This window comes from Pelophylax lessonae (assembly GCF_965119305.1).
Source record: "Pelophylax lessonae genome assembly, chromosome: 8".
Taxonomy (NCBI): domain Eukaryota; kingdom Metazoa; phylum Chordata; class Amphibia; order Anura; family Ranidae; genus Pelophylax; species Pelophylax lessonae.
The window spans coordinates 188,996,689-189,009,396 of NC_138775.1; the positions used below are offsets into that span (position 1 = coordinate 188,996,689).

The 12,708-nt window shown below is 39.3% G+C and overlaps 1 protein-coding gene across 2 annotated transcripts in view; it reads left to right on the plus strand.

Moving 5' to 3' along the window:
• Positions 1-12,708, plus strand: part of LOC309561204 (uncharacterized protein) — a 160,979-nt gene that overhangs the window by 40,628 nt on the left and 107,643 nt on the right. For both annotated transcript variants that reach the window (XM_082264969.1, XM_082264970.1), the window contains exon 2: positions 7,618-7,676. In XM_082264969.1, coding sequence (XP_082121095.1) covers positions 7,618-7,676 — 59 coding nt within the window. The remainder of the gene's footprint in view (positions 1-7,617; positions 7,677-12,708) is intronic.

Sequence of the window (12,708 nt, forward strand, 5' to 3'; positions counted from 1 at the left end):
TTTCCTGCAATATATTTACCTGAGCCATCAGCAGGTGCATTGTTTATTTCATAGCTGTTTCTTCTTGATACGTTTAGTCAATCTAACAAAGTGAATAATGGCTGGAAGTTAAAATGTTATAGAGAAATAGGTTGATTATTCTGTTCTGTTTATCATTTTATGATTCCTTCTTAGAAAAATAAGTCAGCACAGCATATTACCAAGTATATGATTTTCCAATCATTTATTTAGGGCTTTTGTCACAAACCTGTGCAATTTAAAGTAGGCATATGATGTTCTGTTTCAAATGTCACTTTATGCATTGACATACCTCTGTAGACCCAGTCTGTCCTCACAGTATGGTCATCTGCTGACTTGGCACTTTCCACAGGCAGCTTAACTCCTCAATTAGACAGAAGTTGAATCCAACACAATTTTACTTCAGTTAATTGCGATACAAACCATATTTTTCCATTCGTTAGAAGTGTGAGAAGACAGTGATTTTCCTAAACTCTGTCCCTGTGAAGTACTAACACTCACTGAGGCAGCATGGAAGAAATGAGAAGGGTCTAGCTAGGACTGAACTAACTAGCACTAACCAAAAACATAGTAAAAAAGTTGTAGTTACCCAAGACTTCTACCAGATTTCAACTTTTTAGTGAAGGGAATATTAATAACCTGATGCGGTTCAAAAAACACAGAAAAAAAAGACATAGAAGTGAGACAGAACACAATGCATAATCAGAACTTACGCTAATTGAAAGGTGCATACCAAAACATTTAGGAAATCCAGAGATATAGGCAACTACAGGCATGAACAAATAACAACTTTTTTCTGTAAGACAATTTAACCTCTTCTGAACCGGAAGGATTTACCCCTTAATGACCAGGCCATTTTTTTGCGATTCGGCACTGCGTTATTTTAACGGACAATTGTGCGGTCGTGCGACGCTGTACCTAAATAAAGTTGATGTCCTTTTTTTTCCCACAAATAGAGCTTTCCTTTGGTGGTATTTGATTAGTGACTACCTCTGCAAAATTTTATTTTTTGCGCTATAAACTAAAAAAGAGCGACAATTCTGGAAAAAAAAAACTATATTTTTCACATTCAGCTATATAACATTCCCAAAAATAAATTTAAAAATCAAAATGTTTTAACATTGTAGGCCAATTTGTTTTCGGCTAGATATTTTTGGTAAAAAAATCGCAATAATCGTATTTTGATTGGTTTGAGCAAACATTATCGCATCTACTAACTACGGGAAAGATTTATGTAATTTTTATTGTTTTTTTTTTTTACTAGTAATGGCAGCGATCTGCGATTTTTAGTGGGAGTGTGACATTGCGGCGGACAGATCGGACCCCTAACTGACATTTTTGACACTTTTGGGGGGACCAGTGACATTACTACAGTAATCAGTGCTAAAGATATGCACTGTTACTGTAATAATGGCACTGGCAGGGAAGGGGTTAACACAGTGGGTGATCAAGGGGTTAAATGTAAGCCTAGGGGACTGATTCTAACTGTATGGGGGCGTGGCTTTTGAAATGATCACAGAGACCTGTCATCCTCTATAGAAGGATCAAAGGTGCTCTGTGACCATTCCAGGGAGAAGAACGGTCAGCTGTGTTTACAATAGCTGACCGTCCTTCTCTCTCCCCGCTACTGAGTGGGGGCAGAAGCGCACCGCCAGCGGCACATGCTCGCCCCCTAGCTGCAGGCGCGTGACCAACGTAGAGCTACGTCGGTTCGTGCAGGAGGGCCAGCACCTTCACACATGAAAAATCTGCCATGCAACTTGTTTTTTTAACCCAGCGTACTGCAAGGGACACCATCTGTGGTATATGTGTTGCTGTGTGTTACCAAAACTAACCAATCTAACTGGATCCTTATTCCACGACTGATAAGGCATAACAAATTGTGTCTTTGATACAACTTTTGTTGAAGTGTTATACAAAAGTATAAATTTGTACACCTCTTGCAGAATTTGTAAGATGTGGATTCTTTTTTTAACTGCTTGCCGACCGCCGCAAGTAGATTTACTGCGGCGGTCAGCCCCTGCCAGGCAGAGTGACGTTAATTAACGTCACTAGCCTGGGAGGGTCTGGGGAGCGAGCGCGCGCCCGCGGAGGCGCGCTCCCGCTCCCGCGCGGTCACGCACCCCCCCGCGCGTGTGACCAGCGGACCCGATGTCCGCCGGCCACTCGGCGATCGTCGGGGGAAGAGGGAGAATGTCAGGCAGCTTGTGTAAACAAGCTGCCTGTCATTCTCATCGCTGTAAAGACACTGATTACTCGGATCTAGTATGTAGATCCGTTGATCAGTGTCCTTACAGCTAGAGCCACAGCCAATCACAGTAAGAATCACGCCCCTAGGGACACACACAGCCCCTCCCTCCCAAATAAAGTTAACCCCTTCACTGCCAGTGTATTTTTACAGTAACAGTGCATATGTATAGCACTGATTACTGTAGAAATGTCACTGGTAACCCCAAAAGTGTCAAAAATGTCAGTCAAGGGTCCGATCTGTCCGCCGCAATGTCGCAGTACCGCAAAAAAAATCGCAGATCGCCGCCATTACGCGTTAAAAAAAAAAACAACAAAAATGACAAAAATCTTTCCGTTTGTTAGTAAACGCGATAACTTTTGCGCAAACCAATCAAAATACGCTTTTTGCGATTTTTTTTACCAAACATAGGTAGGATAAAACAAATTGGCCAAAAATGTTAAAAAATTTTGATTTTTACTTTTTTTTTTGGGGAATTTCATATAAAAAAATGTGAAAAATATTGCTATTTTTGCAAAATTGTCGCTCTTTTTTTGTTTATAGCGCGTGATCAAAAAATCGCACAGGTGATCAAATACCACCAAAAGAAAGCTCTGTTTGTGGGAAAAAAAGGACGTCAAATTCGTTTAGGTACAGCGTCGCACGACCGCGCAATTGTCCGTTAAAGTCACGCAGTGCCGAATCGCAAAATACCCCCTGGTCTTTTAGCAGGAAAATCCTCCGGGGCTTAAGTGGTTAAACATTAATGTTCAGATCAACACATTTATGTTTTTATTTTAAACATGATGAAAACTAACCTATTAAGGCATCACCGATTAGTACAGTTAATACTGTATAGAAAGAATCATAATATTTAATCAATAATTTGAATTAATAAAATGATCCTGTTCAAAACTTTGCAAACCATTTAACCACTTGCCTACTGTGCACTTAAACCCCCTTCCCATCCAGGCCAATTTTCAGCTTTCAGCGCTCTCACACTTTGAATGACAATTGCGCGGTCATGCTACACTGTACCCATATGAAATTTTTATCATTTTTTTCACACAAATAGAGCTTTCTTTTGGTTGTTTTTAATCATCTCTGGGTTTTTTATTTTTTACAAAAAAAAAAGAAAAAAGACAGAAAATTTTGAAAAAAAAAAGTTTTTCTTATTTTCTGCGAGTAAATTTTGAAAATAAATAAATTTTTCTCCTTCACTGATGTGCGCTGATGAGGCGGCACTGATGGGCACTGATAGGCTGCACTGATGAGCACTGATGAGGTGGCACTTATGGGCACTGTTGAGGTGGCACTTATGGGCACTGATGAGCAGGTACTAATATGCCGCACTGATAGGCGGCACTGATAGGCGGCACTGATGAGCACTGATAGGCGGCACTGATGAGCACTGATAGGCGGCACTGATGGGCACTGGGAGGTGGCACTGCTGGGCACTGAGAGGTGGCACTGAGAGGTGGCACTGCTGGGCACTGAGAGGCGGCACTGACGGGTGGCACTGATGGGCACTGATAGGTGGCACTGATGGGCACTGGCGGATGGCACTGATGGACACTGACGGGTGGCACTGATGGACACTGATGGGCGGCACTGATGAGCACTGATGGGCAGCACCATCAGTGCCCACACTCAGTGCCCGTAGTGCTGCCAGTCAGTGCTCATCAGTGCCTAGATGAGCAGGCACTGATGGGCACTGACTGGCAGCACTATAGGCACTGATTGTGGGCACTGATGGGGGGCACTGATGGCGGGCACTGTGGGCACTGAGTGTATGTATTTTTACCTTGTGTAATCAGGGCACTGGTGATCGGTGCCCTGATTACATTCTTCTTTGTCCCCGACAGCTGAGCAGCTCTCCTCCTTCCTCACACTGCAGTGTCTGTGTGAGGAAAGAGCGCTGGCGATGAGAGATGATCTCATATGTTTACATATGAGATCATCTCTCATTGGACGGTCCGATCACGTGGTGAATGGCCGCTGTGATTGGCCATTCACCACGATCTGTGATCGGCTGTGTCCAAGGGACACGGCCGACACAGATTTTCCCCGATGCGCGCTCGCGGGAGCGCACGGGGAGACTTTCTCTGGGAGGCCATATAAAGACGGCCTCCCAAAAATGTGAGTCCGCGCTGCAGCCGTACATAGGCTGTAGCGCGGATGGGAGGTGGTTAATGACTTGAACAATTTTGGCCTTATCACCCCAAAACATTTTGTTCTAGAATATTTAAAGTAGAACTATAGGCAATCTATTTTTTTTTTTTTTTTATTATTATTTTGAATAAAGCAATGGAGGGTTATAACCCCTTTTTTACAATCTGTGTACCATTACGAAGATTTCCCTTCACTTCCTGTCCCATAGCCAAACAGGAAGTGAGAGGAAATTCCTGCAAATTATTGGAATTTCATGGGGATCCCCAGGTCACCAGGACTAGTGTCCCCATTGGAAGATTTCCCCTCTTTTACTTTCTTGGGGACAACCCAAAATTTGGAATTTATTTTTACTTTTACTTTCAATGAAAATTATAAACAGGACAAATAGAGAGGGTGAATCTCCTTAAGGGAGGCATAGATAGCAATATACACTGACAAGCATTGTAATCCCTCTCCACTCCATTTAAACCTAAATAAAATGTTTTGCCTTTACTTATACGTTAAGACTTCTTTAGGTGCTATTTTGCATATTGTAACTTGGTTGTATAGTATCATCCTCAAAATTCTTCCAGGAGTGTGTAAGCTTATAAAAACTTATAAGTGCAACTGAAATACTGCATTAAAAAACAAACATAACAACCACACAAAAAAAAAAAAAAAAAAAGTTTACATACAAACAGTAAAAAATAGCAAATAAAAAAGTAGCTAAGATGAGGTAAGTGTTAATAAACACATATTAAAGTTAACTAACAGATAAAGCATGGGGAAATAGGAACACGTTTTATTTAAAACAAAAAAAAAAAAACACTTTTTTCAGGATTGCGGGGAACTGACATACAGAATAACAGTATATAGAGCAATGATAGAATTGTAGTGTCCACATTATAGCTAAATTTTGCAGTGTATTTGCAAAGTGTTAATCATACAGCCTGAAATATATCATATATCGTAGTGTATACAGCCTGAAAAACAAAATACATAATTTCAGTTATTATATTATTAATAATATTATTATTATTATTATGCAGTATTATTATTGCGCCAAAGGTTTGTGCAGCACTTTGCATCATAAAGGCAGACAGTACCGTTACAATATAATTAAACACAAAAGAATTAGAAAAGCCCTGCTGTTGAGAGCTTACAATCTAATAATAATAATAATAATATCAAGTGATCCGTAGAAGTGCCCCCCAACCACCCCCAACAGCAACATCAAAGGCAGACACATTCTCTGCCTTTGTGTTTTGCTGGCCCTGATTTTACATGTAGTTATCCTATGCACAGTTTCAGTTGCCATAATTGCGAGGACTGTTTCCTAACCCCCCAAGACATAGAACTGGGCCCTGGAATGATAAATCAGCAAGCACCAGAGCTGTCATGTGGGAAGGAGGGGGCTGATAGGTACTGATTGCTTCACTCTCAGTGGCCAATCTGCTAGTGTGGTCTGTTGCTTCCCCTTGCAAAGGTTCACTTTAAGAAATGTAGAAATCTTTAACAGTACTGTACATAAAAACATATGACTGCTGTCAGATTATTGCATTAATAAAAGCAAAACATAAAACCCGCTTTGTGTAGGCTTAGAATGGACAAACGTATAAAAAGATTATGTCTTCTTTTAAGCAGTGCCAGACCAAAGAATAAATTGCCTTGAAGTATTTTTCTATAACTGAACATATTTTCCTAAGACTAGTAAGGCATAAAAGTCCATCTATTGCTGTCCTAGAACTCCTCTGAAAATAACAAGGAGTTAGGACCAGGATATACATAGGCTGCCGGCAGGCTTGAACAGGGTTAAACAGATGTCACCGTTCACTCAAACCACCTATCCCATCCATCACTTATCAGTTATATGTAAATGATCAGACCAACAGCAATATGAATGATGAAATGAAATTGGCCATAGCAGCCATTTATTAACAATAAACCAATGTAAAATATTCCTTTAAACAGAAACATAAGGATAAACAATATTCATCAAAGTTGCCGATCTTTGAAGGCACTGAAGGACCAAACATAATTTATATATCTGAGGAACACTTAAAGGTCCCCAGCCACAAGAGACCGGCTCGGGGACAAACCCACACTCCTCAGATACCTCCATGTCACAACTTTCGAGTTAAATTCTCCATAAGATGCCATACCATAGATAGCTCACTAGTAGGTGATATCACTGTTAATCATAGCCACATCCAAAGATCCCAACTGTCTGGCCACTATGGCCACCGAGGATTCCGAATCCAAAAAACAAAGGGCAAGAGGGTGGGAGGTTTCTTCTGCGCTCGCTGACTTCTCCGTTGCTGAAAAATATCTTGTTCTGGCCTACCCCCTTGATGCCCCTCCTGAAATATCAAATCCACCAATCCTGGTAAGTGTTTAGCTCCCGCTTCTTACATTAAGCCTATCTCTCCCTTGCTTCCCCTGTTTACCCCCTCATGTCGGCCCCATGCCCATTATTTTGGTTTTGATTTTGGCCTATCTTTCTCATGAAATGAGAATAATTGAGGCAGGGTGGAATCTCACACTATCCCTTGAATGCTGTCAAACACACTAACTCAACAGGTATTTGCCAGTTTCAGATTCCCCTTCTGAGATATCTAGATATACAGTCCTATCTGTATGTATGGAACTATTCATGGCTTTACTTCATCTTAATAGAATATTGTATTGTTTCCAGAGACTTTCAGAATTCTAATATAGAAATGATTAACTTCCACATCTTCAAATGTTCACAAAGAACATACATTTACAATTCTATCTGTTTGTGAAAATATGTTATCACATATCATTTTCATTGAATACTAATTCTTGTTTGCATTTTGTTTTATTCTATATTGTGCTTTTTACAGTCATAGAAAAATACAGCATAATATTGTTATGGTTTAGTATACCATAATCGGTCACAGTAGAACAAAATTCTGAAGTGTTTACAAAGAAGTGAGCAACAACTGTAAAGGGCCATATAAGAACCAACAGAATGAGATAAATCTCTAGAATATATGGATCAGATTGAATTAAAATACAGCACTTAAAAAATAACAAAGTAGAAAAAGAAAGGCAAGAAAGAGAATGAGATTTGTAGTCAGTTGGGGCAGTGAATTCTCCCAACTCTATAATTCTTGCATTTTATCCTCTTAAAATGCATAACACCTAAAAAAATGAATGTTAATGAATGTTGATTGTATGTTATATGTGTTTCTTAGATGTGCTAAAGATGAATTTGTGTGTCAAGGATGGGATACTTCTACTCCATATGACTACGGTAAGTGTATTTTTTTATAAAGTATTTTTCTTACTTTCCCAAAGATATAATAATAATATCTGTGTAATATTACACCAAAGGCAAATGGAAATAAGAGAATGAACCAATGCATTTTTTAAGCAAGGACTCAAAAATACATTCAGACAATCCTTACCATTTTGATAAAGCAATGATTAAAAAAAAAAAAATAGTTAAATGTTAGTAAAGAAAAATATTACGTTACTGCCATATTTGTTTAAAAAGAAGGTTTAAAGAAAGAAATATTGAATTACCGAACATTTATTTTTTGCTGCCCCTCATGGAAAGTGCTCTCCTAGGTTCTGGATCATTCATCCCACTAGCAGTGAGGACAGGATGTCTTTGAATCAGTCCCTTGGTGTGCGTCAACACCCAGACTGGGATTACAATGCTGCACTACAGGATAATTTCACAAATCAAAAGAAAAAGTTTGTACTGCAGTTAGGGCTGCCTATCACTGCCGCTGGACCCATGACATCTACAGACCATTTAGAAGACTGCTTAATTAAAGGAAACTTTCCAGTGCGTTTTCAAAAAGGAGGTGCTGGCGGGTCCTCAGGGAGGTTGAAGCAGGGGCTTATGAAGGGTGAAGATGAGCTTTAATACATGACAAACAATTTCCAGAGTTCCATTAATTGTCCTGAATTACATAGTAATTCCAGATCTGTTAATCAGAAAATATTGTCACTGGATCAATTTATAGAGCATACAAATGGGAGAAACCTAGTGAGTCATATGTCTAGTGAAATGCAGACTGGCCATAAAAAAATCTTTTTATCTGTATTTTTGTAGCCTGTACCCTTTCTACAGTTTGAATTCTTAGGTTAATTTTTCCCTTATACAATGCCTTGAAAAATTATGCATACCCCTGAAATTTTCCACATTTTGTCATGTTACAACCAAAAACATAAATGTATTTTATTGAGATTTTATGTGATAGACCAACATAAAGTGGCACATAATTGTGAAGTGGAATTAAAATGATAAATGGTTTTCAAAATTGTTTACAAATAAATATCTGAAAAGTGTGGCATGCATTTGTATTCAGCCCCCTTTACTCTGATACCCCTAATTAAAATCTAGTGGAACCAATTGCCTTCAGAAGTCACCTAATTAGTAAATAGAGTCCACTTGTGTAATTTAATCTTAGTTTAAATATAGCTGTTCTGGGAAACCCTCAGAGATTTGTTACTAAACCTCAGTGAACAAACAGCATCACGAAGGCCAGGGAACACGCCAGACAAGTCAGGGATAAAGTTGTGGAGAAATTTAGAGTAAGGTTAGGTTATGAAAACATATCTCAAGCTTTGAACATCTTATGAAGCACTGTTCCAACCATCATCCAAAAATGGGAAGAGTATGGCACAGCTGCAAACCTACCAAGACATGGCCGTCCACCTAAACTGACAGCCCGGGCAGGGAGAGCAATATTCAGAGAATCAACCAAGAGGCCCATGGTAACTCTTGAGGAGCTGCAGAGATCCACAGCTCAGGTGGGAGAATCTGTCAACAGGACAACTATTAGTCGTACATTCCACAAATCTGTCCTTTATGGAAGAGTGGCAAGAAGAAAGCCATTGTTGAAAGAAAGCCATAAAAAGTCCAGTTTGCAGTTTGCAAGAAGCCATGTGGGGGACACAGCAATCATGTGGAAGAAGGTTCTCTTGTCAGATGAGACCAAAATTTAACTATTTGGCCTAAAAGCAAAACGCTATGTGTTGCGGAAAACTAACACTGCACGTCACCCTGAACACACCATCCCCACCGTGAAACATGGTGGTGGCAGCATCATGTTGTGGGGATGCTTTTCTTCAGCATGCACAGGGAAGCTGTTCAGAGTGGATGGAAAGATGGATGGTGCCAAATACAGGGCATACTTAGAAGAAAACCTGTTAGAGTCTGCAAAAGACTTGAGACTGGGGCGGAGGTATACCTTCGAGTAGGACAACTACCATGAACATACAGCAAGAGCTACACTGTAAATGGTTTAGATCAAACCATATTCATGTATTAGAATCGTCCAGTGAAAGTCCAGACCTGAATTGAGATTGAGAATTGAAAATCTGTGGCAAGACTTGAAAATTACTGTTCACAGATGCTCTCCATCCAATCTGACAGAGCTTAAGCTATTTTGAAAAGAAGAATGGGCAAACATTTCACTCTCTAGATGTGCAAAGCTGGTAGAGACATTCCCAAACCCAGCGAAAGCAGCGAACGGTGGTTCTACAATGTATTGGCTCAGGGGCGCTAAATACAAATGCATGCCACACTTTTCAGATATTTATTCATAAAAAAATTAAAAAAACATTTATCATTTTCCTTCCACTTCACAACTATGTGCCATTTTGTGTTGGTCTATCACATAAAGGTGTCCTTTTATGAAACGGAGATGAGCAGTGATCCTGCTGATCACAGCTCATTTCCGATCATTCTCAGTTTATGAAACAGAAATGATCGCAGGAGAACATGTTCTCCGCTGATCATCTCTTCACACGGGAATCTGTCATTGACAGACACAGAAATGGCCAGGCTATGAAGCTGCGATCCCCGCACTTCACTGGTGATCTGGGTCAGAATTCACACTCCTGGGTTCACCAGTCTGGAGCTTGTGAAGCGGGGAGTGAAGACAGAATCGGGGGAGAACTGAGGGGGAAAAAGGAAGATTATTGACTTCCTTCTTCCTCGTTCAGACCCCCCAACACAGTAATCATGTCCCCCTGCCATATTTATGTATATATATACATGTATATATATACACACATACATGTAGATATATATTTAATGTGTATATATATATATACAATGTATGTGTGTGTGTATTCAGTGTATATATATACATATTTATGTAAGGGGACTATTATTTATAACCTCGTGTACTCAGCAGTGATAATTTATCTCTGCTTGTTAAAGCGCGCAAGGGATTTTCATACTACTGTAATCTCGCTTTGTCTCACGAGATTACAGACGCTCCATTGACTTCTACACAGATCTCCGAGAAAACTGTTCTCCTCTGATCACCCTGGGCGAACTGAAGTTCTCTGATTCATAAAATGGGTGCCAGATGTGATCATTTTCCCCGGAGAACTGTAGAGAAGCCAACAGAGAAAAAAATTCACCCGTTCATAAAAGGACACCAAAATACAAATAAAATACATTTACATTTTTGGTTTTAACATATTAAACTGTGGAAAATTTCAAGGGGTATAAATTATTTTTCGAGGCACTGTATACACGTATTTAATACTGGATGTTTTTAATCATTTTTTTTTTTTTAATTATTTATGTTTAAAGAGAAGATAGGATTAAAATAATCAAAGAGCTCTAACAATAATAATCTAAAGCTCTACATTGCTTACACCTGAAATACAGGTCCTTTCTTGGGTGATATCATACACTATATTGTCAAAAGTATTGGAACGCCTGCCTTTACATCCACATGAACTTTATGGCATCCCATTCTTAGTTTATAGTGTTAAATAATTAGTTGGCCCACCCTTTGCAGCTATAACAGCTTCAACTCTTCTGGGAAGGCTGTCCACAAGGTTTAGGACTCTGTCTATGGAAATGGTTGACCATTCTTCCAGGAGCACATTTGTGAGGACTGTTGAACAAGAAGGCCTGGCTCGCAGTCAAGTTTCTCCACCCCAAACTTGCTCATCCATGTCTGTATAGACCTTGCTTTGTGCACTGGTGTGCAGTCACGTTGGAATCGGAAGGGGCCACCCCCAAACTGTTCCCACAAAGTTGGGAGCATGAAATTGGGGTTTAAGCTGTTATAGCTGCAAAGGGTGCACCAACTCAATATTGAACCCTATGGACTAAGACTGGGATGTAAAGGCAGGTGTCACAATACTTTTGACGATATAGTGAATATTATCCAAATGCAAGTAAATGGTGAACCATTATTGAATATTTTTCTTTAAAATAGACTTCACACACCACTGGTTTACTTTAATTCTGTAATCTGTAACTTAAAATACATTGCTAACCCATCAATCTGAAAAGAACAGCTTACCAATTTATTTAATGTAATTGGATTAACATATAGATGATTAATAGATCCCGATAAGGTTCCTGCTGCGAGCAGCAAGAAAAAAGTGCAATGAAAACTAGACATAGAAGTCCGTGTAGAAAGGATAGGAAGAGATGGTCATTTATTAATGGTTCAGGGAGCACCGAGGGGTTATGTAGAGATAAGAACAATACAATGTGCAGCTTAAACTGAAAAAAAAAAAAAAGAGAAAATCTGTTTGCTGAATAGCACAATGAGGGGAATGGAAAATGTACGCAGAAAGAGAGAAATCTTAGAGAGAAGAAAATACTAATGTATTACTAGGCAACGGTAATAAATTGGGTAATTGCATTTCATTGTACAAGCCACTTGACTTTTAACACACTCTGTGTGTACATGCTAGTAGGTGCCAAGAATTATGTTACCATGAAAATCATCCAAACATCCAAACATCAGAGTGGTGCCAATAAAACTGTTTTGGTGCTTCTCTTTAATATTTTTATTATTTTTTTTACCAGAAATAATTCCATGTACAAATAATAAAAAAAAAAGTTTTATTTTTTAACCTACTATGTGCTGTCAAATTTTCAGCCAGCGACATGATCATATATGATCAGACTATAACACAAAGTCATTATAAAACACCCTACATATACAGTACTGACTGTGATGATTAAAATACATAGGTGGCCATTTTGTACTTAAAGAGGAGTTCCGGCCTCAAAATCGATAGAATCGATTTTGGGCCATCCGCTTGCTGAGGGCAACCTGAAAAAGAAATGGATACTGGCGATTTTTTTTTTGGTCACTTACCTTACCGGGCATACCGGGCTAATGAATCTGGGAAATGAGGATATATATACCGTAAAAGGTTAAAAAAAAGTTTTCCTAAAATGCCGGCTTAACTGCCCGGCTGTCACCCTCTGGAGATCTGCCCACAGGGTATTTCCTCCTTTACTGCATATGACACTCAATTTAAACATATGCTAAAAAAAAAATTGC